Source organism: Astatotilapia calliptera, chromosome 13 (genome assembly GCF_964374335.1).
Source record: "Astatotilapia calliptera chromosome 13, fAstCal68.1, whole genome shotgun sequence".
Classification (NCBI taxonomy): domain Eukaryota; kingdom Metazoa; phylum Chordata; class Actinopteri; order Cichliformes; family Cichlidae; genus Astatotilapia; species Astatotilapia calliptera.
Window position 1 is genome coordinate 31473720 of NC_137434.1, and position 24197 is coordinate 31497916.

General features: G+C 48.3%; 1 protein-coding gene across 6 annotated transcripts in view; it reads left to right on the forward strand.

Moving 5' to 3' along the window:
• Nucleotides 1–24197, forward strand: part of LOC113034882 (spectrin beta chain, non-erythrocytic 1) — a 100506-nt gene that overhangs the window by 26433 nt on the left and 49876 nt on the right. For 4 of the 6 annotated variants that reach the window (XM_026190022.2, XM_026190023.2, XM_026190027.2 and 1 more), the window contains exon 1: nucleotides 20334–21164. In XM_026190022.2, the coding sequence (XP_026045807.2) occupies nucleotides 20915–21164 (250 nt within the window). In that variant the 5' untranslated portion in view covers nucleotides 20334–20914. Of the gene's footprint in view, nucleotides 1–7296; nucleotides 7584–20333; nucleotides 21165–24197 lie in introns of those variants that run through there. The other 2 variants (XM_026190024.2, XM_026190026.2) reach the window with 1 other exon arrangement.

Consider the following 24197-nt stretch of genomic DNA (forward strand, 5'->3'; position numbering starts at 1 on the left):
TGCTGTTTGTCCTCTGATGGAAGGACAAACAGCTGCTCAGAGGACTGCAGAGCGTCAGACACCTGAATCAAAAGGTGAAACGAAACGTTTTTTCTCACAGGTAAATGGAGGCGGAGACTCAGCTGTGCTCTGGTTGTCAAACACCTTAAAGGTGTTCCAGCTTCATGCTTCTGGACTGCACCAGAGTAGCTCTGCAGGACTCTCAGGTCAAAATAATCCTCCGTTATCATGTATTTGTCTTAAACTGGCAAGTTCACTGCTTAAACAAGCCGCAGATATTTGATGCCGCGACGTTGCTACAGTGCAGAAAATTTAAATCGTACACAAAAATAATCCTGGAATAGACTGAATGTAAAAGACTGTCCTGGCTGCAGAATTCAGGCTGGAGTTTAGTCGTCCTCTCTCTTTTTGACGTGCTGGGACTTGTTGTTGTTGTTGTTGTTGTTGTTGTCTGGATCTTCTGGTCGAGCCTCCCTTTTGACGCTCTGAATAACAAACGTTTACAAAAAGGTGCGTGGGTCACGTGAGTCCATCATCAATATGTTTGGAGACATCAGGTCAGAGGGTCGCTGCTACACGACCGGAGTGCTTGTTGCAGCCTCACGTGCCGCCCCCTGGTGGCCGTTATTAATAATTCAGCTTCCACACCGCGTCACGCTGCACACCTGGAGCTGCAGCCGTCTTTTTTCCTGCTGATGTAGTTTGAAATAAAGTAGGATGCTGATGCTGTAGTTTACTTTGAGAAACGTGACCGATGAAGGTCCTGTAGCAGGTAAAACGTTAATAAATGACTAAAATTTGAATTGGACAGAAACAATGAATTGCAGTTGGATCTTGAAGTCCTTCCTACTTTGCTGCATCCACACGCTCTGTCGTCCGCATGCGTTAGCCTGGATGGATCAGCTCGTTGTGGGAGGAGCCGGTCTGTACGCTCCTCGTGTTCGTGACGGTCCGCTCACCCTGACGCGTCCCGCGGTTGAAGCTCGTCTCACAAAGAGCTCGCTGTCTTTCTGTCGTTGCACCAAAAGTCTGGACGTCAGACTGATTTTAGATCAAAGCTGCAGACAAAATGTTTCTGTTGAGCTTTGGAAACGGCTGATTCTGGACCTGTGATTGGAGGATTGGGGTGCGTGTGTGCACTCGAGTGTTAAATGTGTAAAGTCGTCCTTGTTTAATCCGAGGAGCCGAGGCGTAGACGGGCCGCTATGTTTGAGCTCGAGCTCATTTACAGAGCAGATCAAATCTGAATTTTCTTCCCTGCATTGGAAGCCGTCATTGTGAAAAGTGAGCAGGGCTGTCTGCGGCCCATTGATTAGTCATCGTAACCATGGCAACCTCTAACTCTATTAACGGCTCAGATAACCTAATTAGCGTAGTGGAGATGCTCAGTGTCCTGCCCTTTAACTGTCATATTTGTGCTGCGCGTCCTCCAATCGGCTCCCTCAGGCACGATCAGCTTAAACTCCGCTTTCTCTGAGGCGAAGCTTCCACGGGAGGATTCTGATTGGACGTCACAATTAAACAGGAAGAGCCAGGACGCGGCGCTCGATGCCGTCTTTGTTTCTCCCACAGACGCTGTTCGTGTGTCCCTGTTTGTTTCTTATCTGAAAGCTGACGCTGGGACACAATCGCACGTTCGGCCGTGCTCGGGCTCTCGGCGCAGAGGACGCCCGCCACTCCAGCTCACGTCTGAAAACTGCGCCAATCAAAGGGCGAACGGTCCAAAAGCTCCGTGTTCCAGATAGAAACGTTCAGTCTTCTGCACATTAATGCAGAAGCATTTCTTGTCCTCAGAAGATGGAGCACACTGGCTTCCTCTAACTGGTTCTGCTGACCTTTAGTGCAGCATGATTTCTCGTGCAGGCCAATTATGTGTGACTTCAGGGTCTTTGTCTGCTCAGGATGAGATAACCGGATTACAGTGTACATCACAAGCATGACTGTCAGAGCTGTCCTGAGACCTTCACTAACTCCTTCCTGCAGGAGACATGAAAGCAGCTCAGGGACGCCTGGGCTCAAAAGCAGATGCTGGTTTAGTTAAACCCGACACTGATGTCTAAACTCACCTGCTGTCAGACTTCAGCGAGTCCTCGGATCATCTCTGACAGCGTGATGTATCCATCCGCCTGGATCTGTGTGTGCCGTCTCTTTGCGATGATTCAATCATTACGAGGACATCTTATCTCAAATCTAACAAAAATCTAATTACTGGCTCCGGCTCAGAGTCACTAATTAGATTCAGGATGGTTTCCTCATTAATCAAAGCAGGCTCCACTGATCAGTCGGGCTCGAGTTAGCCTGAGGATTTATTTAGTGTTTTTGGTTTTACCTGACACGTGCATTCTTTGTACTGAGCAGCAGGGGGCGACGCCTCCGATGTAGACGGAGGTGAGATCGAGCGGAGGTTTACGAGAAAACAAACGTCTTCGATCTGTGAGCGCCGTTCAAAGAGTAAAACATGTTCAGATGCAACAACTAATTTTATATTAGCCAAAGCGGAGACCGTCCAATCAAAGAGAGGTTATGTCCCTGACGTGAACACCTGGAGTCAGCTGGACGAGCTGCTGTGATTATGGACGTCTGTAAGGCGAACATCTCACAGCTTCTCCAGCACTGCTGTGAGCTGTGGATGGAGTTCACACGGTGCTGTTGAGCTCCTCGTGTTTTCTTTGCACCTTTTCATAAAATCATAAGTGAAACAGAACCTGAACAGAGCTGAGCGCAATCATTCAAACCTGGAGCCAAAATGGCGCCGTCCCTGATTCCAAGTGCGAGCTTCCATCCAATCAGTGTCTCTGACTTCCTGCCGCTGCTCTGCTCAGACCTCGGTGGTGTCGGGTCGGATAGCTGCTGCCCCACATTGCTCAGTGTGGCCTACATGAGACTGCAGAGAGGAGAGTGATGGATCACCGCCTCATGCATGTCCCAGATAATCTCTCTCACACACACACACACACACACACACACACACACACACACACACACACACACACACACACACACACACACACACACCTGTTGCTGTGTGTTTTCTTTGTGACCTTGCTCAGCTCAGGTTTGGCTCTGGTGCCGACCCGCGGTCGTGGAGGAAGTCTGTGGTGATCCGACACGACTGGAAAACTCGAGTCTTTGCTGTCCGTGTGGTTCCAGTCTGGTCTCTGCCGTCGGTCGGTGTGCGTCTGTTCATGGTCGGGGCGAGCGCCGTGGCGGCAGCTTGTCCTGCGTAGGAGTCTGAATGCAGAGTGAGATTCTGCCGGTTTGCGTTGCCATGGTGAACTATTGATATTTGCATAGTGAAACTGTCAGAGCTAAAAATACAACGAAACGAGCGTCGTCTGTTTTTCCATCTGTTTTCAGCTTCATCAGGTAACAGCAGGTGTGCGCTGACGAGACGCCAACGAAGTGTTTGAATTTTATTTTCATGAAAGGATTCAGTAACAATCAATCAGCTGATTGAACCACATGACCTGTGGTCTCTTGTGTCCACAGCAGCTCTGACGAAGCTGCTGACTAAGAGAGCCGGTGACCTCCGCGGGCCTCCGGTCCACTTCCACTCCTAATCCTGAACTTTGATTCGTTTCCACAGACAGGGCGGGTTCTTTTATCCTGTCGCCGCCGTCTGTGATTTAGCTCCGCTGGCAGTGTGGTCGTTCCTCCTCCCGAAGCTTCAGCCGAGAGTCTTTGTGCCGCTGTCGCCACCGTGACGAGTGGGCTCCCACGCGCTGCATGCTGGGGCAGCGTAACCATGGCAACGTGTGTTTTTTGCCCGTCTTTCAGTGCAGAATAGAGTGTAGTAAATAACATTCAGTCGTCCACTCAGAGGAGCAGGTCGTGCCTTTATTTTGAAAGGAAACGATGCTGTGTGGTTTCTGGTTCTCTGCACGTATGAAAGAAAACGAAGCAGCTTTAATGTTGCCTCTGACCGGCCTCAGGAAAAGGTGAGACGCACCCGTGTACGAGACCGTGACGGGTTCTTACTGGGCTCAACATCGTTTGAGTCGGCGAGGGATTCTCAGCGTGGTTAAACAGCGTGAAAGCAAAGCGAAGGACTTGGACGTGTTAGAATGTGTTTTAGTTACTGGAGGTTTCTCAGCTTTCATTACATTTTGTTGTTGTTACTCCAGCAGCAGCTTCTCGGGTGGAGCAGGTGGAGAGGATGATGTTTGCTTGTTGCTGGTTCAGGAACAGAAACGTGTGAAGAGGAGGGAGAGGAGTTTATTTCTCCCACAGCAGCAGATTTAGGACTCGACTCCAAGTCGAGCCGCGCTCCTCCTTCGTTCTCATTCGGAGACGGAACGAGCCGTGCACGCTCTGACCTCAGATCAGTGCTCATCCACCTGTGTCACAGGACTCTGTGACTTCATGTCTGATTGTTGGACCTTTAAAAGCGTGACACACGGGTGGCGGTTTGTCGTCCACTCGGCTTTACAGTTTCAGCTGATTTTAATTCGATTCTTTGAGTTCTTAGTCTTTGCTCGTCCGTAAACCCTCAGATAATTTTTATATTTTTAATCTTCCTCGTTCACACATGTGGCCGACGTCTCCTGACCGTCCAGTTTTATTCTTTGCCCTTAAAAGCACAATCACATCCTGTGTAGGATTACCGATGTCTGCAGAGGTCTCAGGTTAAAACCAAAACCCCTACAGTCACAGTGTGACAGAGGTGTGGGCGGAGGGGGGGCTGCACTTGACAGCTTTCGTCAGAAAGAAAGCCGAGGCGAGCTTCAACAGGAGGTAATTGTAGTGAAGGATGCTGGGAGGGTGAGAGAGGTGGGAGGAGGACGTGGGCGAGAGATGGAGAGGAGAGAAAAGGGAAAAAGATGCTCAGAAATGAGGCACACGTGCTGGATTCATGTGAAGCTGCATGATGGGAAATGTAGGCTCCAGCAGGGCATTTGTCTCGACTGCTGACCTCACTTTTTAACATCCCTCATATCAGATTTAATGAGGAAAAGCTACAACACAAAATTCTTAAAAGTGTAAAAAGTCTGAATTTTTCTGCCCCGTCATCTCTATTTCTGTACTTCCTGTTCCCAGCCAGGGTCGTCCTCTCTCCGGGCTATAAATATCCTCCTGAGAAGGTTCGGCTCTTCCCGTCGCCTCGTTCTTTCTGCTGCTGGCAGCTTTCACACGCTGACCTGCAGCAGACCTTCAGTTTCCCGCGCGCTGGCCCAATTCCCGGCATCCTTACTCACAGCTTTGCCTTCCTCAGCCCCTGAACTTTGACCTATCGCTGCAGCAGGAACGTAGTCACCATCATCTGCGTGCAGCCAAACCTCGCTCTCAGTCAGGTGTGTGGTCACCTGCCTGGCCGGAGACTTTTTAAACTCATCCAACTGCACAGCCTCAGCAAACAAACACATTTCACGTGCAGCGCGTCCATCGCTGCGGCCGCCAGGATGGACGTTTTCACTGCTTAAAGACACGAAAGCTTCCTGCCGCGTCCCCGAAGCTGAACCGCCAACGCGTGATGCATTCGAGTGTCTGCGGATTAATGATCATGGTGATGATGATTGTTACCAGATTATGAAACAGCAGCTTCAGTTTCATCCTGCAGCTCAGCGTCTCTCAGCTCCTCACTCAGTCTGCTGCCCTGCAGTGACACACTTACTAAAAACTGTTGTCATGACTCCGTGTGTGTGTGTGTGTGTGTTATTGCTTCTGTCTGAGTGCACATTGTTAGCTTCACTCTGCGCGCGCACACACTCACTCATGCACACACACACGGGGTCCCAGTTGTGGCGTATTTTTAGCGTAGCAACACAAGCAGCTCCAGCCTGACTGGTTGTTGAGCTGTAAGTGGGTGGCAACACACACACACACACACACACACACACACACACACACACACACACACACACACACACACACACACACACACTCTCTGCAGGGAAAACAGACTCAGAATAATTTCATTGGTTGAGTTGGTCTTCAGTAGGCGGAGCCAGAGGGAACCTGTGGTGTGATGCAGAGTAGAGACGTTTGAATTGACCGCAGTGTGAGGAGGATGGGACGGAGTGCAGCCAATCAGAGAGCAGAAGTGCTGACATCTGTCAAATTTTTATTTAAGATGTTACTTATAAGTTTATTTCAATTTTAATCTATTTTTTGTCAAAGATTAATTAAAGTGAAAATAATAAACTTAAAGGGTAAAATCACAGTTTGCATCTCAAACTTTCCTGTTTTCCTCACATTAAAGCAGTGAGCCTCACGTCTGTTTGTTTCCACCAGATTTCTGTTCGTGTTATGAAACCTGAGCTGACCTCTGACCTCTGACATGCTCACGGTTCAGACGGTGGCTCAGCTGTAACTCATTCATTCATTTATTACGTGCTGAAGCTCTCGGTGTCCAGCAGCTGGTCACATGGCGCACCTCTGGAGACAGATGTGACTGACGGCTCAGGTCTGAGGTTTCCCTGCTTTGGGTGAACCGCTGAGGTCGTGGTTAGTTAAACGCCATCTCAGAGTCATGCTGATGACTGCAGGACCGCCTGCGCTGAGTCGCTCCTGTGTTTACCTGCACAGGTAGATCACATGTTGCATTGAAGCACAGACTTCCTATCTGTAGACTTTACTGACAGGAGCGATCTGCTCATAAATGAAATCGTTCACAACCTTTAAACTACAGATTAGTGTTAGTGAGAATGTTGGAGCTGGTCACTGAACGCCTCACTGCTCTGATGCGTTCACAGTGTGTGTTTGCTTCTCAGATGTTGTAGTAACGTGTTGTGACCAGGAGGAGGCACCCTTCTTCTAGCTTAGAAACTGTTCTGTTCAAAGGGAGGTTGGGTGGTCTTCAGCCAATCGTGGAGCAGAAGGCACAGTCATGTGACCACCTTCCTCAGCGGCTGAGAGAGCAGCAGAGTGTCTGTGCTGCTTTAATCACAGCTCAGTGTTTCTCACCAATGCACGAACACAAAACGCCGGCGTTGGTTTCCTCTGCAGACTCCACGCTCTGATCGATAAGTGCACGCCCCACAGACAGGTCACGTCCTGCCAGACTCTTCTGTAGCGTCTACGTTTTGTCCCGAGCGTGCACGCCCACAAACACTGAGTGCATTTTGACATGACCGTACAACGGCGTGTGCTGCACACCCCGTCCTGTTTGTTTATCCGCCGCCTTCTGCAGTTTTGATCTTCTGTGGTCATCGGGGCGAGGGGAAGAGGCGTGGCCTCGTCTGACCTCGTTTGTGATAATCATAAATATTTGTCCAATCAGCCGTCAGCTGTTCTTTAATAAAGCTGATTATGAGTTCATCGTTTCTCACCTCGTTCTCTCCGTTTTCCCTCCCGCAGGTTTCCTAAAGTGATCTCGGCCTGCCAGCCAGAGCCGGTCTGAGCGTGTGCGAGCGTCCGGCGTGATCAGCAGCAGGCAGCAGGTGAACGGACTCGAAGCCAGCGGGGGAGGCGGAGGTGGAGCCACGGGGAGGTCAAGATGACGTCGGTAGCGGCGGAGTACGACCACATGGAGATCCAGCAGCAGTACAACGATGGCGTCAACAACCGCTGGGACGCCGACGACTGGGACAACGAGAACAGCTCGGCACGCCTCTTCGAGCGCTCGCGAATCAAAGCCCTGGCAGGTAGGACGCCGTTCACATCCCTGACAGCTGATGATGATGATGTCACACCTGCCACTTTTATAAAACCATTAGAGATCAAACCTGGGACGCTTCAGAGCGGCTGATCAGTCTGGATCTGAAGCTCAGAGTCGCCGCACTGTTTGTGGGTCCAGCACAGAAACACCTGAGTCCTCCTCAGCGAGCGCTCTCCCTCCTGTTAGTGAAGCGGCTGCAGTTCAGCTGGAGGTGCAGCAGAGGGCGCTGTAAGCCAGCCCCAATGAACAGCAGCTGAGTGGCTAAAATGCAGTTTTCATGTTGCAGTGAGGCAGACGTCTGCACAAACGTTTCCTGTATCTCACATGTGCAGGCTCAGGTCTCCACCATAAAGATGGAGGCTAGAAACCTCCAGATTGGGTTTTACTGCTGTTTCTATTTTTCTGGCTCGTGCCGTCTGATGTGGAGCAGTTTACAGTTTTAGGTTCCTGGTTTGTCGCACGGTGAACGCCGGCCTGCCGCTTCACGAGGCGAGCAAAGCATCCGGGCGGAGCTGGAGCCAAATGTCACGGACACACAGCAACCAAATAATCTGCCCCCCCACGCCCCCACCGTGACTCCAGCTCGCAGGCTGATGACTTCATGTTGTTTTCAGTGTATGAAGACATAGTTCGGTGTAATTATTAGCATAAAATCGGAGAAGCTTCAGTAATGGTTTAAATTCAACCGTATTTCAGTTTTCTTTGGGCCACTTTTGTGCCTGTTGACTTGTGTCGACTCTGGTCGCCAGCGTTCAGCCACAGCTCCACCTTAAATTAGCCAAATGTGAGTTCATGACGTCTGAACCACAAAAGTTTCCAAACTGAGCCCGAAATGACCAAAAAGGCATACTCTGTGATAGGGCTGGGCAATATGGCCTAAAATTCATATCGAGATATAATTTAAAGCATGTGCGGTAACGATATATATCGCGATATATTCTTTTCTTCTGTATAACATATTTCCCACACTATAAGGACTTAAAATCCTTTAATTTTCTCAAAAATCGACAGTGTGCCTTATGTATGAATTCTGGTTGTGCTTACTGACCTCGAACAGATTTTGGCTGCAGAAATCTGTTAAAAATGTTTTAGTACAACTTTGGTAAGCCGCACTGCTTGATGGATTGTCAGAGCATTACGGCTGCCGTAGTGAGGAGCTTCGGAGTAATCTGGGTCCAAAACTCCGTCCGTTTCAGGTCCCAAAGTCAAACAACACTGAGAGTTAAAAACGGTCTAAATTCTTTCATCTTTAATAAAATCATCAGCGTTGCTGCTTTACCAGGTGTAACAATTAAGTTTAACATCCAGGCATCCATGAAAACAGAAGTTATTAAATTTAACGGAGTTAGAAGTTAACAGGAAGTTAGCTCGCTAGTTTCCACCTAAACATTTCATAGCATGTTCTGACTGAGAGATTTTTGAAACTAATTCAAACGTACAGCTCTGCTACCACTTCCAACATAAATGAAGACAGAAAACTAAACAGCAGTGGCGTTTGTAGGGTTACTGAAGTTGGACTACCTGGTATATAATGTTGTGCTAGCGACACAGCTATGTTAGCACAACATTAGCACAGTGAAGCTGGAGGATGAACGCCAACTTTTTCTTCCACTCGATAAAAGTTAACGTGACGGATTCTGGTGGTTTGGGACAAATGCAATCGCATAGCAGGATGCTGTACACGGGCCAAACTTCAGTCAGGAGAACAACTGAGATCATTCATCCACAATACGAGGTTAGTTATTAATATACTGCAACAACATGGGAACAGAACAGCTGTGAGAGAATTCAACATTAATGAATCAATGTTACGGAAGTGGAGGAAGCACAGTTTTTGGCTTTCCCCATATTTCAAAAGTGCTTCATCTCTTTGCTGTGACTGTCGCCCGCCATAATTTGCAGATGATAATGGTTGTAGCCGCTGCGATGCTTTTGACCAAAACAGGCGCAGTTTGATGACATCATCAACATGCGCTATCGCAATAGAGCGTTATAGTCAAAATCTCTATCGTTGGCCAAATTTATATCGTTTCTATCGTTTCACTCCTACTCTGTGAGGTATGAAGCTGTCGGGGTGGTCTTTGGGGGAAATCCCATCATCTGATTGTAGAAAGAGGCCTGACGCAGGGTTATTCTGATATTTGGTGATTTTTAAAATCCAACATTCCCATAAATCAGCTGGAACGAAGTCAGAAGCTTGTGTCGCTCTGCCCGCCTCCGCTCGGCGGCTGGTCTGGACGGTAAATGTTTAGATGCTTCTAAATAAATAGGAAGCGAAATGAATGTTTTGTGCACAGACGAGGACTTTTTGAGTCCTCTGAGTTTAAATGTGTCTGTTTCATGGAGTGGACTGTGGTTAAACCGGCCGCGGCTCGGGGCTGATTGTAAACGTGTCACAGTAACTGAAGCTGTTTTACTCTGAAGGCCGACTGCTGCAGGAGCATCACACGGCACTAAATAATTCACACCAGTGTTAAATATGCAGGTGTGTGTGTGTGTGTGTGTGTGTGTGTGTGTGTGCTTAAATGGTCAATAAAAATTCCATCGTGCTTGTTATGCTCAGATAAAACAAAAGCAGATCATAAAGTTCTGAAATCAGAATACAAGTGCAGCCTGAAAGGGGGAGGAGCTAAAACAGCTGGCTTCACAGGACGACCTGAGCAGCTGCAGTCAGGGCTGGGGTCAGGTAAAGAAGGATTAGTTTGAGCTGTGAATCATGCAAAGCTGCCCTGTGAGAGTCCACGAATGAGCCATAGTACCACTGGACAGAGGAAGACGATGGTCTGTGAGGGCGGGGCCGGTCTTGTCTCATGTGTGCCTGAATAAAGAGAGGTGATGAAGATGAGGGAGGCGAGAAAGGGAGGAACCAAAGGTAGAAAGGAAGGATAGAGGGAGAAGGAAAGGAAATAAGACTGTGTATGCCAAAAATGTATAAATCCTTCAGTTCTTTAGATTTAATCTTTGAACATTCAGTGAAGTTTTAGCAGCACACAGTCTTCAGTCTGCTCAGTGAGACCTCTGTGTGATGAAGATGATCCCATGTGATCTGTTGGCAGAGGAAGATGATGGTCTGTCACATGCACTCGGCTCCTCCTTCCTCTGCAGCCTCTTCCTCTTCATGCTGAGCTCAGCAGGCTAGTGTGTGTGTGTGTGTGTGTGTGTGTGATGTTTACATATCTTTGTGGGGGCCGAAAATTGGAAGTTTACTTTACTCGTGGGGGCCAAAATGCCGCTCTTCATGGGTTTGAAGGCATTTTTTAGACTCATAATGTGGTTTTAGTGTCAGGGTTAGGCTATCGTTAGGATTAGGGGGACTAGGAAAGCATTATGTCAAGTAGATGTCCCCACAGAGATATGAAAACACGACTGTGTGTGTGTGTGTGGCAGCAGTCGTAGTTTTTGTGGTTTCAGTAACTGATCTGCATTCTCCACATGGAGGATTAATGAGGAGGGAAGGACAGAAGGAAATGGGAGAGCAAACAGAAAGGTTATGAAGGTAGGAAGCCAAATCAAAGGTAACGTCAAGGAGAGAAAGAGAGCGGGGTCGTGATGAAGAAAGGAAATGAAGTAAAGTGAAGTAGGAACAGAGGATAGAGTAGGAAGGAAGGAGGGACATGAAATCATACAGGAATAAAAGTGAATTAGGGATCGAAGCAAGGAGTCAAGGGAAGGAAGACGAGTGAGAAAATATTTGGCACAGAAACTGAAGTTTGTGTTTGTGCAGCACAAACTCATGAAATGTGTCAAATAACAGGTGTGTGTGTGTGTGTGTGTGTGTGTGTGTGTGTGTGTGATGAATCAGACTGAAACTGCAGTCGGTGCTGTGAGATGATTGGTCGTCGCAGTTCTAATAAAACATGACTTCAGCCAATTAAACCTTCAACAGTTCACCTGAAAGCTGAAGCTGGAACCTCAGTGTGTGTGTGTGTGTGTGTGTGTGTGTGTGTGTGTGTGTGTGTGTGTGTGTGTGTGTGTGTGTGTGTGTGTGTGTGTGTGTGTGTGTGTGTGTGTGTGGCCAACTGTGTTTCGCCTCCATATGATATCCTGGGAAACACAAAACCGCCAGTCACCATGGAAACGCAGGCAGATCTGCTTACAATGAACAGAAGGAGAGTGTGTGTGTGTGGTCATTCTTCCGGCTCACATGGATCAGTATAATGTTCAGCATTGACGATCGTATGATTTCTGATATGCGGCTGTACTGTGATGTCACACTGCTGCTGAGGCTCCTCCCTATTAACAGTCCCAACAAACAGCGTCTGCTCCCACAAACAGAGCTGTGACCTTTAGGTTGTTGGTGACCGAGGTGTGTTTCCTTCATGCAGCAGGAGACAACTGGTTGGTGCCGCTCTCAGACTTTTACTAGCACGTGCTTCAGTCCAGTTCAAACAGACGAGTTATTAAAACGTGCTGTGCCTGTACGCTGCTGCTGCTGCTGCTGCTGCTGCTGCTGCTGCTGCTGCTGCTGCTGCTGCTGCTGGCTGTTCCCTGCCAGGGTCTCCACAGGGGATCATTTCCCTCCATCTGACCTGTCAGAGCTGATTCTGGTTCTGTGAAGTTACCTGTTGCTCTCCTGATTTAAAGCCTGACTGAAGGTTAAACTGGTGATTATGAATGATCTGAGTTTACTGTTGGAGCTGTTTATGGAAAAGTTTCACACGAGGAAAGTGGCAGAGACTCACCCAGCCCCACAGTAATGAGAACCAGGAGCAGTCCAGGTTCCCCACAGAGACACAAACACACACGCGCTCTCTTCCTGTTCGGGGGGCTGGATGCAGGAATGCTGGGAATGTTGGTGTGTCTGGTTTTTTTTTAACGTGTGTGGTTTCAAAGTGAAACTAAACTTTCTGTGTTTCGTGTTTTCTGTCTGGATTTTCCCTTCGTTCATGTTTAAGATCACCCCCCCCCCCCCCCCCCTTTGTCTTTTTCCCTTTTTAGTACGACTTTGTTTCACGCTCTTAAATTAATCATGAAGGACTTCCTGTTTGCATCCCCTCTGCTGAAGGTCCACCTTTATTTAAGCCACACATCGGGCCTAGCTCGTAACAGAGCAGTAGGTGGCCCGGGTTGGGCCCAGATGGGTTTGAAGAATAATAATAATAATAATGGATTGGATTTATACAGCGCTTTTCAAGGCACCCAAAGCGCTTTACAATGCCACTATTCATTCACTCTCACATTCACACACTGGTGGAGGCAGCTACAGTTGTAGCCACAGCTGCCCTGGGGCAGACTGACAGAAGCGAGGCTGCCATATCACGCCATCGGCCCCTCTGGCCAACACCAGTAGGGAAGTAGGGTAAAGTGTCTTGCCCAAGGACACAACGACCAGGACAGAGAGCCCAGGGATCGAACCGGCGACCTTCCAGTTAAAGATGCGATTCCCAACCCCCTGAGCCACGGTCGCCACGAATGTGTACACTGTTGTGTTTGGGTCTTTAACATTTAAACTGAGGGGAGAAGTCACTACTTCAGCAGCTTTCTTGTGTCTGCTCTCACCGTTCATCACATCAGTTTACTGTGACGCTGATTAAATACTGTAAAACTCTCACACTTTATGGGAATAACAGTTTAAAGAGGAACTGTTTGTTACCATAGCTAGTCTTCACCAGCTGTAACACGGAGCACAGCGAATCTTCCTGGGCTTAAAACCATAAATCAGCATCATCCAGAACAAGGTTCAGTTCAGTTTTATTTACACAGCACCAAATCACAACAACAGTCGCCTCAAGGTGCTTTATACTGTAAGGTAGATCCTACAAAAATACAGAGAAAAGCCCAACAATCATATGAGCCCCTATGAGCAGCACTTTGGCGACAGTGGAAGGAAAAACTCCCTTTTAACAGGAAGAAACCTCCAGCAGAACCAGGTTCAGGGAGGGGCGGGGCCATCTGCTGTGATTGGTTGGGGTGAGAAAAGGAAGACAGGATAAAGACATGCTGTGGAAGAGAGACAGAGGTTAATAACAGATATGATTCAGTGATTTTCGAGCTGCAGGCTGATCACATGAAGAATTTTGGCTGGTGAATCTTTTTTAACGTTACCTACCGTCCAACTCTGAATATAACACTTAACGAGCTTGTAGTTTGTTTTGTCGGAGCTCTAAATGGTTTCTAATGCCATGAAATACAGATTTCTTATATTTCTTATATTCCTGTTCGTCGGTGCACATGAACAGTTTGGACCGATTTCTTGGGCAGAAAATGTGAGTAAAATCATTTATGTGGATCCAAAGAGTTGAATCTGTCAGAGAAATCCATTTTATGATGGTGTAAAACGTTGCTGATGTTCTGACCTCACAGGAATGTGTCTGTGTGGTCGGGAGGGCGAGGCGGCGTGTCGGTGTGACATTCGCCACGGCAGCAACACAAGTTTAGACTGTGAGCCGGCTCTCAGTTTGTGGAAGAGCAGGGAGAGGCTTCAGCAGCGGCTCGTCCTCAGTGAAAAGTCCCGGTGTTTTCCCCGAGGCCTCCAGTGCGAGGAGCCTGCATGAATGGGGCGTTTGGTTCGACGGCGGAGTCGTCCCGAGGGCCCTGACCACGAGGAAGCCGGATGACTGAGCGAAACGCAGCGTGACGCTTGCGGGAAGGACAGAGCGTGCTGTTATCTACAGATTAACAACATAAAGAGCGGCTCGCTCTCCTGCCGTCAGCTGCAGGAACGTTTGGTCCATCTGTTGTCTGTTTGCTGCGACCTGACCTCTGACCTCTGCACTGATGGCTGCTTTGCGAGAGCCGAAACAGTTTGCAGTTTGTTTTTAGCAAATCGCTGCGTTTGATGGTGGATGGTGACGGATTTTAAAGACTGTGGCTCAGTCATCAGTTTGGTGTCTATCAGACGCGACAGTTCAGAGGTTTGAGCTCGTTTTGTAACTCTCAAACTAAAAACCATTAAAGATGGACGTAGCCACTGTGACACATTTTGAAGCCTCAGTGTACACTCAGAAATGAGTTCATAAACACAAAGCAATAATTTTCATTACAATTCAACAGTAATATAGAAAATGAAAGGTTTATCATGTAATCAAATTTTAGCCTGCTGCCTGATTCCCTTGTCTTGGAGGCAGCGGTGGAGTTGGAGGGTGGGGTGTGTTTCAGCTAATATTAGCTAGACTGTGAATTACTGAATAAAATCCCAGAATTTCCCCAAACCTGGAGCTCAGACTTCCTGGATGGTCTGTTAGCACAGTGACCCCACAGCACCCAGTTGGTCGGGTGATGTCATTAGAATAGTTCGAGTGCTCCACCAGCGCAGACACTCTCCAGTGGTCCAGTTCTGGGACTCCAACTAGCTGCAGTGAAGCTAGCAGACAGCTAGCAGCTGCAGCCGCCTGTGTCACCATCCGCCTATCAGTCAAAGTAGCCACGCCCCCAATAATGCAAACTTTAATACAAATTAAAGGCACTGTTATTCAGCTCGTCCCTGTTTTTGTTAATCTTATCTTTCATTCTGTAAGTTTCATACGGGTGTTATGAAGGCGGAAATTATCTAGAGAGACCAAACCGTTTGCGCATCAGGCTGTAAACATGTTTATTTGTGCTGTAAAGACTCACTGCTGCCTCTGCTGGACGTTAGAGGAACTGCAGGTTTTGGAACATGAGCACTAACTTCAATGTTAGTATAAATATGTATGAATACCATTTTACCACAGTGGAAACACAGAGCAGCAGGTTTATGAAGGAATTCAACATTCCAGGTTTTCCTTTCAGCCGCTGTCACGAAGCTGTGTCCTCTCAGGAACTTTTTTTTTTTTCCTTTCTTTTCTGTTGTGTCTTTAGGTCCTTCCTGTCCTCTAGTTCCAAGTGCCCTTTGATTGTGAAGGAAACTGTGCAGACACCTCAGGTTTCCTCGCAGTTTCTTTAACCCTCTGAGGTCTGGATCCTCGTCATTGTCGAGTAAACCTATGTTCTCCTGTGGCTTGGATCTCCTGGAAAAAATGTTCTTGAATGGGACAAAAGACCTCTTCCTGCCTTCACAACATGTAGACTTGGGGTTACTTTATATCATCATTTAGGACTGATAATATTCTCTCTGTTTGGTTATTAATTGGCCTTTTCTCACTATAATCATGGTTAAACTGTGTAGCCCATTATTTTCCCCTCAAACCCGCCCTTTAAGTCTGTAAAGGAACTTTTATTCCTGGGATGAAACTTTTGATCGCTACTGTGTGCTCGTTAAAATGTACATGAAGTAATCTGAGGCCAGTCCTTAATCTGTGATGGAATGTTTTTATAGAAAAAGTAGCAGAGCGCCGACGCCCCCTCCTTTGCACAGCGAAGCAGATCCGGCGAGCTCGGCCTTGCTTTCACATCCAGCCTCTGTAACGTGAGCCTGTCACGGTGTGTAAAGGTGACGGTTACCGTGCGGTTGCCAGAGAAGGTTGCGGGGTTTTTTTTATCTGATGGTCTGTTATCTGGCCTGCCTCATTAGCGAAGCTCAGCCAGCAGGTTCTCTGACCATCACCGCTTTGCTGGCTCGGATGAATTCAGATGTTGATGGTTCGGCTTGTTTCAGAGGCTTTTTCGGTCACAGTCAGTGCAGCGAGCAGCAGAGCGTGGACGAAGCAGGTCTTTGGTATTCACTTTAAGTATCCGGTCTCCTCCCCTGTGATTGGTTGTGAAGTTAAAGCAGCATCAGTGTGTAACTATAACTGATCGCTTTGAGCTTCCAAACATCAGCTCCTCAGAAATAAGAATTAGAGTTTCACTGATGTTTTTAATCAGATTATAGATAAATAATAGTGCAGGATGAGGCTTGATAGTGCATTTAAAAAAAGGCTAAAGTCATTATTGTGATTGTTTTGGTCAATAATCTCAACTTATAATAACTCAGCTTGGACCTTTTTCTGCTTATTTTGACTCTGTGGACTCTCCTAGAGTAGCTTTCTATGATTAACAGTTCAAAATAATCCACCTGTGTCTCGCTGCGGCCCCTCGGGTGAAATAGCAGTTTTAAATTCTCCCTCTAAACATGGCTTTCTTCTGATTGGCTGCCCCTTAATTTGAACATCTGATGGGTGGAGCGTCGGTACCTGATATGACCATATTAGGGATGTCCTCCTCCCTATGACGTCACACAGATCCATGTAGGGGGAAAAAAACAGGATTACTGAGTGTTCAGAGCAGCTTTAAGCTCCCAGGGATTACTCGCTATTAAGAACTATGAAGAGCCGCCACTGGAACAGGAAGTAAGGAAGAGCTTGTCTTGACGTTCATCAACACCACTTTTTTTTTTTTTTTAAAAGCCATAAAGACTTGATGGCACAGACGACGAGGTAGGACGCCACTAATGATCCTTGATCAGAAGCTTTTATTTCCTCATCATAGATCTTGCTCTTGATTAACAGCACGAGACCAAACGGGACCTTTGTAGTGACGAGCATTAAATCATCATCTCTCTTTTATGACTGGAAATAAACTATCAGACAAATTAAAATGAGATTAATTGCCTTACGTAACGTATCTGTGCGGCTCTGCGCTGAGATGTGAATGTGCTTATTTTGAAAATGTTTATGGGGGCTGTAAAATAGGATTGGCTAAGATGTCGGCCATCGCGCTGACCCTCCTCGCTGTTACTCGGGGGTTTTCTGACACGCTCATTTCACTTGTTGAACTCACTAACTGCACACGCTGCGTTTGGCTGAAAGTCATGGCCTTCAGTGACTGAAGCTGAGGGTGACAGCAGAGCTTCTGTTTGCTGAAGACGGCTGTGGGAACCGCTGGACAGCCTCAGGCAGCTGGCAGCCAGTGCATGACCCCAAATATCAAATAATGATCATGTAAAATCTTTAAAACAGGATGTACGTCAGTGAAAACTCTGATAAATAATAATCGGTGTGATTTAGAGTCGTCGCAGAGGGCGCCGTCTTAAAGGAAGTCTTCCTCGGTTGAACTCTGTGCCTCATTGTCTGCGTGACCTCTGCTCTCGTTTTATCTGACAAAGGTGTAACGGCGTACCTGCCTGTGGGTGGAGTTTTAATGAGGAGAACAAAGGCTGGCTCTGCGGTTCAATTTCACTTCGGGCTCGTTTTTGTCCTTCAGATCGTTGGAGGATGACAAATGTGCGCGTGCAAAGATGAGCCGCGCTCCCGTCTCCGTGGAGCTCGCAGTTATTTCAGGGTCACGTGAATATTTGTTCCATGTATTGTCTCAGTGCTGTGACCTTTGACCTTTCATCTCCTCGATGTTGCCTGTGTGTCCAGTTGGTAACGCAGGAAGTCAAGCTCTGCAGCCTCCGCCTTTTCCTAACCTGCAGAGTGTGTGTGTGTGTGTGTGTGTGTGTGTGTGTGTGTGTGTGTGTGTGTGTGTGTGTGTGTGTGTGTGTGTGTGTGTGTGTGTGTGTGTGTGTGTGTGTGTGTACATATCTTTGTGGGCACCAACAGCCCTAATGGGGACCAAAATCCTGGTTCCCACAAGTTTGAGGCATTTTTCAGACTCAAATTGCGGTTTTAGTTTCAGGGTTACAGTTAGGTTATCGTTAGGATTAGGGGCTAGAGAAAGCATTACGTCAAGTAGATGTCTCCAAAATGATATGACAACATGACTGTGTGTGTGTCCGTGCACGCACTGATGGACGGTGGGAGCAAACAGGAAGTACAGGCCGGACTCGGACAGGAAGAACATCTCCACAGTGTTCTCTAATATTAGCTCTGAGGGTTTCTCAGGATGTTTGAATGTCTGCATGTGAGTGATGAGCTCGGAGTAACACACACACTCCACCCTGTTTCCGTCTTCTTTGTATCCGTCTTTCCCCTCTAACACACACACACACACACACACACGAGCCCAGTGATGTGGTTTCCTTCAATAAGTTTAAGAAGAAGTTTTTATTGAATGTATTACTTTATTGAAGCAGCTGCAGGTGGATCGTATGAGCCTGGATTGGACACACGACCTGTAGAATATTTGTGCAGCTTTTCAAAGTCCACCTGAAGGACGTGCGTGGTTGTAAAACGCTGGTATTCGGGGCACCGCTGCACTTATCTTTTGATCTGTGTCTGACATGAGATAAGCTGCACCTTATTTATAGTTAGGAGATGAGCTCCAAAGAGGAAATTGCTGCAAAACAGCAATTTCCACTGCAAAACATCAGACGTGACCTGCAGCAAAATTAAAGCTCAATGAAGTTTTTATTTATCGACTTTGATTGAACCAGGAAGTCTCGCCGTCTGTGTGCAGGGCGCGTGGGCGGGGCAGCGGGCGCGCATACCCAAAACGTGTTTAAATACAACAGAACCAGGAGCTCTGCAACAGTGTGTGCAAATCAGTGCACACAGCTGAGTGTGCGCTTTATACTCAGTATGAAGATTATGACCTGATGTGTCTGCATCACAGTTTTTGGCCTTTATCATAAAAGAGCCACATTTAGCCAAAAACAAAAATCTGTGTGTGTCTCTAACAACGACGCAGCGTTTAAAGTGTGACTCTGTGGTCGATCAGTGTGTTCACACTCTAACGCTGGCGTGGCCAACTCCAGGCCTCGAGGGCCGGTATCCTGCAGGTTTTAGATCTCACCCTGGGTCAACACACCTGAATCAGATGATGAGTTCATTACCAGCCTCTGGAGAAATACAAGACATGTTGAGGAGGTCGTTTCGCCATTTGAATCAGCTGTGTTGGATCAAGGACACGTCTAACACCTGCAGGATCCCGGCCCTCGAGGCCTGGAGTTGGACACTGCTCTAAAACGTTTATGAGTTTGGTTCGTGCACAATCACCTGCAACATAATCGATTCAACACCCAGCAGCCTGATTGTGACTCAAGTTTAATCCAGGTTTCCTCTGTGATGCTTATTGTTTTTTTTATTGTAATGTTATGATGTATTTATGCATCTCCGGCTTCTGAGGTCCAGCAAAACGAAGGCCGAGGCGACATTTTTACTGTTGGGACCTGCAAAGAGTCAATCACAGCAATAATAATAATTCAAAATAAAAAAACAACTTGTCAAATCTGCAGAGAGCTGCTGGAAATCAGACAAAGCTGAAACAGTCATTTTGTTCCTGTGGATATGAACCTGAGGCGTGTGCTCACTGTGACGTCCACTTTGTCTTTACTCGTCATCGCCAAAGAAGTTGGATCTCTGCTCCTTCAGAGAGGAAAACGTTATTATTTGTGCGTGAACCACAGACTGAAGCTGGTCAGCTGACAGGAAGCAGATGGTTTTACTGTGAACACGTATCCCTGTGTTTAAAACTGTCTGATAAGACCCGGCTGCTTCCTTCGGTTTGTTGAAAACGATTTCTGCTCAGGGTCTCGGTGCTGCAGGGGACGTGGACACTTTGGGGTTTGAAGGCTGAGGATGGTGAAAGTTTTGGGGCTGATTGAAAGCGTCTGCCCCTCCCAGGGGGGGAAACTGTGGCTCTTTAAACATTTACTCACAGAGCGAATTTTAATCTTATCAGTTTGACCTTTTTCACATGACGCAAAGAACAAAATAAACGGGATCATTTAAATATGAGTGTTGTGGAGGCGGCGCCCTGCAGCTGTTTAAGCACAGATTTAAGAATCAAATGTTTTTGCTTCACATTTGCAGTAAAAAGCTGCAGATTAGACTAAAGTTCCTCTTTAATCTTCAGCTCGATCGGCCCTCTGCGCTCTCTCCCTCTCTCGCTCTCCTCCGTCTCCTCCCCTTATGCCAATGAGTGGGTGACATCATCGCTGAACTGTGATTGGCTGCCGTGGGAGTAGCCTCTCCCTCTGGCGGCCCCTCCCCCCTGCACTCTCGCCTCGTCTGCTGAAAGGTGTTTTCAGTGTCTGAGAGCTGCTGCTGCTGCACACCGCAGGACAAACCACTCTTTCTCTGCCTCCCTCCACCTCCTTTCTCCGTCTGCTCCACCTTTTCATCGAGCAGGGTCTGAGCGTGCGTTTGAACGGAGGATGGGTGGAACTGAGGGGAAGGCGTGATCCCCGGAGACTCTGACAGATGGATGAATGGAGGGAAAACAGAAGCATGATGCCGCCGCGCGTCTGCTGAGCCAGCGATTGTTGGCTCCACGCTAGTGAAACGGAGACTCTGCAGTTCTTCTGTCCTCCTCTCAGCTCGACTGAGGAGCAGGGAGCGTTCCCCTCGGTGTCGGAGCTAAAACTGGGATCACTTCTCTAAACTCACTTTACGTTCTTGTGCTAAGGACTCTTAAGGAGTCGGTGGTCACCTGGAAGCTGCTCCTGCTGCAGAGAAGTTGAGGCTCTGAAGTTTGTCGCCGTGGAGCTCGAGCTCATCCTGGGGGGAGATAACCTCTGCGGGCTTGTGTGACTCACTTATAAACTTTCTGCTCCATGTGGACGAGCTCCATCTAAGTCTTCTGTGGAGTTTAATCATGGAGCTTCAGAGCGCCACGGCCGGCCTCCCCGGCCCCCTCGCGCCTGGACCCCTCTCCCCAACTTCAGACTACGGCGGCCCCCTGTCCCCGGGGTCCGGATGCCCCGGCCCGTCTCACGTCGCCAGTCCCGGGCGAGGCCCCAGCCCCAGCCTCAGCCCCGTCAGGGGGTCCAGCCCCGGCCCCGGATTCTCGGGCCAGGCTGCCTTCAACTACAACCAGCTGGAGGGGAGGTTCAAACAGCTTCAAGGTAAGATGAAACAAGGAGCCCTCAGTGTGTGAGGAGCAGCGCATGCGGGGGAAAGCTGTGTGGGCCTGGGTTTAGGGTTTCCTTTAATGCTGTGGGCTGCAGTTTGTTTGCATTTGCACACTTGAAGGGTTGAAACAGTAGAAGGAGCCGTAGGAGGCTTTCAGAGCAGCAGCAGAGCTCCAGAGAAAGTAAAAGGAAGTAAAGAGGAGTGCGGTCGCGCTGGGATGGTGGCTGAGGCGTGCAGGTGTCGCCCTGACTTTATTAATCATTATCACCTTATAATGAAATCAGAGCTGGCTGTGGATGAGTCAGCAGCTTGACCTTACCTCTGCAAATAAACCGCGCCTCACGTTCACACACTGATCACAACTGACGGGCTGACGGTGACCCGCTCGCCGAGGAGCGGTGCGGGGGAGGCAGGGAGGCGCTCCCACACCCACATTTTTTCACGTAGCTGTGAAGTAATCAGGCTGGAGCTCCTCAGCAGGATGCTGGCCTCCCGACACACGTGCCGTTTGTCTCTCCTGACTTAAAGCTCAGGAATGTGCCCGTTATTAATCGATGCAGCGATGACATCGCTAAATGAAACCAACAGCTGAAGTTTTTCTTCTTTGTTCCGCTCTGCTTATTTCCAGCTCGACTGGAGCAGCTTTGCATGATCCGCAGCTGGAAATAAGCCTCCTGTATCTCAGGCTGACGTACGTCGGCTCCAGAAACCAAACCGTGTAGTTGTGTTTGCTTGCATGTGTGTGAGCTGTGTCGGTGTTTTTCAGCAGGCAGCAGGAAACTTTCTGCCACACGTTTACACTGAAGGCTTGGTTTGGTTTGTACGATGGAGCTGCTTACATGCTCTGAGCACAGGCTCTACCCGGGAATGTTGGTAGGAAGTGGGGTGGCTATGTCGGGCGGTTGGTGGTTCAATCCCAGACCGCTCCAGTCCGCACAGGAAAGTATCCTCGAGCGAGATGCTGAACCTCAAGTTTCTCTCTGATGCGTCAGACAGAAATCACTCAGGAGTGGAAAACGTTCCTGCGTGGAAGCGCGAGTGGCGTGTCTTCTGTTGCTGAAGGAGAGCAGCGGCGCTCAGGCGTGTAAACACATTTAACCTCCCGACTCATCGATGGACGCTCGTATCGATATGAGCCGTTAAAATCGAATCGTCCTTGCACGCACAAACACTTCAGTTAAAAATTAGCAGCAGGCTGAATTTAGCAGAAGGCTAATGGAGCCTCATCGACCCGCTGACGCCCACAAACCTCCAGAGTGTCTGAAAGTAGCTTCCTGGCTGTTTTTCTTTGTTGGGGGTGTGGGGGGGTCACGCTGAGGTCACTGAGTCTTTGTGATGTTCTGTCGTAAGAATTTGACCGAATGTGAAAACGTCTGCACTCGAGCACAGACTGTACTCTGCTTTGAAAGCCTGGTTTCTTCAGTCCTGAGATTCCTGCTGTAACACGCGTTACTGATGCACACGCGTGTGCCGTGTGTCCGAGTTTAGTTCAGAGGCTGCTTCATGACTTCTTACCGAGTTGATATGTTGGGATCTGTCACACTCGATGTTTACGTGAGCGTGTTAATGCTGGTTTATGTCATTCATCTGGCTCCGCCTACCAGGGCTGACCTTTATCCTGTTTTTGACCTGCTCACAGAACCAAATCATTCAATTCAATTCAATTCAATTTTATTTATATAGCGCCAAATCACAACAAAAGTCGCCTCAAGGCGCTTCATTCAGATGTGAACTTATCAGATGTGCTTTATCTTAAGTGTTGCGCGGCATGTTCTGTTAGAGCAGAGGAAGAATCTAAATGTGGGCTGTGATGAAACATCAATCAGTCCATGAGGACGTCGACCCTCAGAGGGGTTTGTTAGCTCGTGCTTATGAAGGCATTCGAGGCTCTAAATTCATGTGCTGTCCCGTGTGGGGCTCAGGTGGTTCGGTTCCCAGCGGGTTATGAGCGTGGAGGCAGTCAGCCATGTTTGCTCCAGTTAAGAGAATAATCATGGGGGGAAGCGAGTCGGCCTGCTGCACAGACTCATGTTGGTACAGATGCTGGCTGATGTTGAAACGGCTCAGGAGAGCAGACGTCATCATTTTATAAAGATTTCATTCAAAGAAAGAAAAATGATCCTAATAAGACGCCTGAACCAGGCCTGCAGATGTGACACGGCTTCTCCGTGACCCCGCGGCTGCCTCCTGACGTTTCTAAATCAAATTTAGGGATCAGAGTCTGGACTGCATTTCCCTCCCTGAGAGGGAAGATCAATAAATACATGAATATGTAACTGCACTGAATTTAGATGGATGGATGCAAAGAAGACGTGATGACGGGACAGAGTGCAGATAAAAAGATGGAGTGGTAACAGGAAATGGTTTTTTATTTACATTAGCAAAACTTTGTTAGCAGTCACTTATCAACAGAGCCTGATCGTCCAGTGAGCACAGCGGAGCCACCGCCCTGTAAAACCACCAAAACCTGGAGGTCGTCTGTCTCAGGTGGCCTGAGCTTCATTTTAAAACCAGCTCAGTGGAAATACGAGCGATGCTGAGTGGATGGATGCTGGTCGCTGATGTTTCCGGTCCGGTTGAGTTTATTTCTGTTGGGAACTGAACAAGACGTGGTTTGTAATTGATGTTTGCATGTGTGGATGAATAAATGACCCAGAAGGAGTCGGGTCCTTTGTTGTGCTCCAGCGGCCGTGCGCGGCGCACGCTGTGGTTCACGCCGGGACTCTAACATGAATGTAGAACAAACGGAGGCTGAGGCAGAGCGGTTACTGTAGCGCTGTAAAAACCCGCCATGTCCTGAAACGCCAAATCCCTCGGACGCGCTCTGCTCACAAAAACAAAACCACCATCCCTCTGTGCTATCATCATCCCCCTCCCCTCCTCCGTGGTTCTGAGTCAGCCAATCAGCACACATCTCGGTGGTTTGGGATTCCTTGAGCTCTGCGCGGTGGTGGAGGGGGGGGATTAGAGGGGGTGGGTGGTGTGGGGAGGGTGTCTAACATGATCCGAGCTCGCCGCGTCCCTCC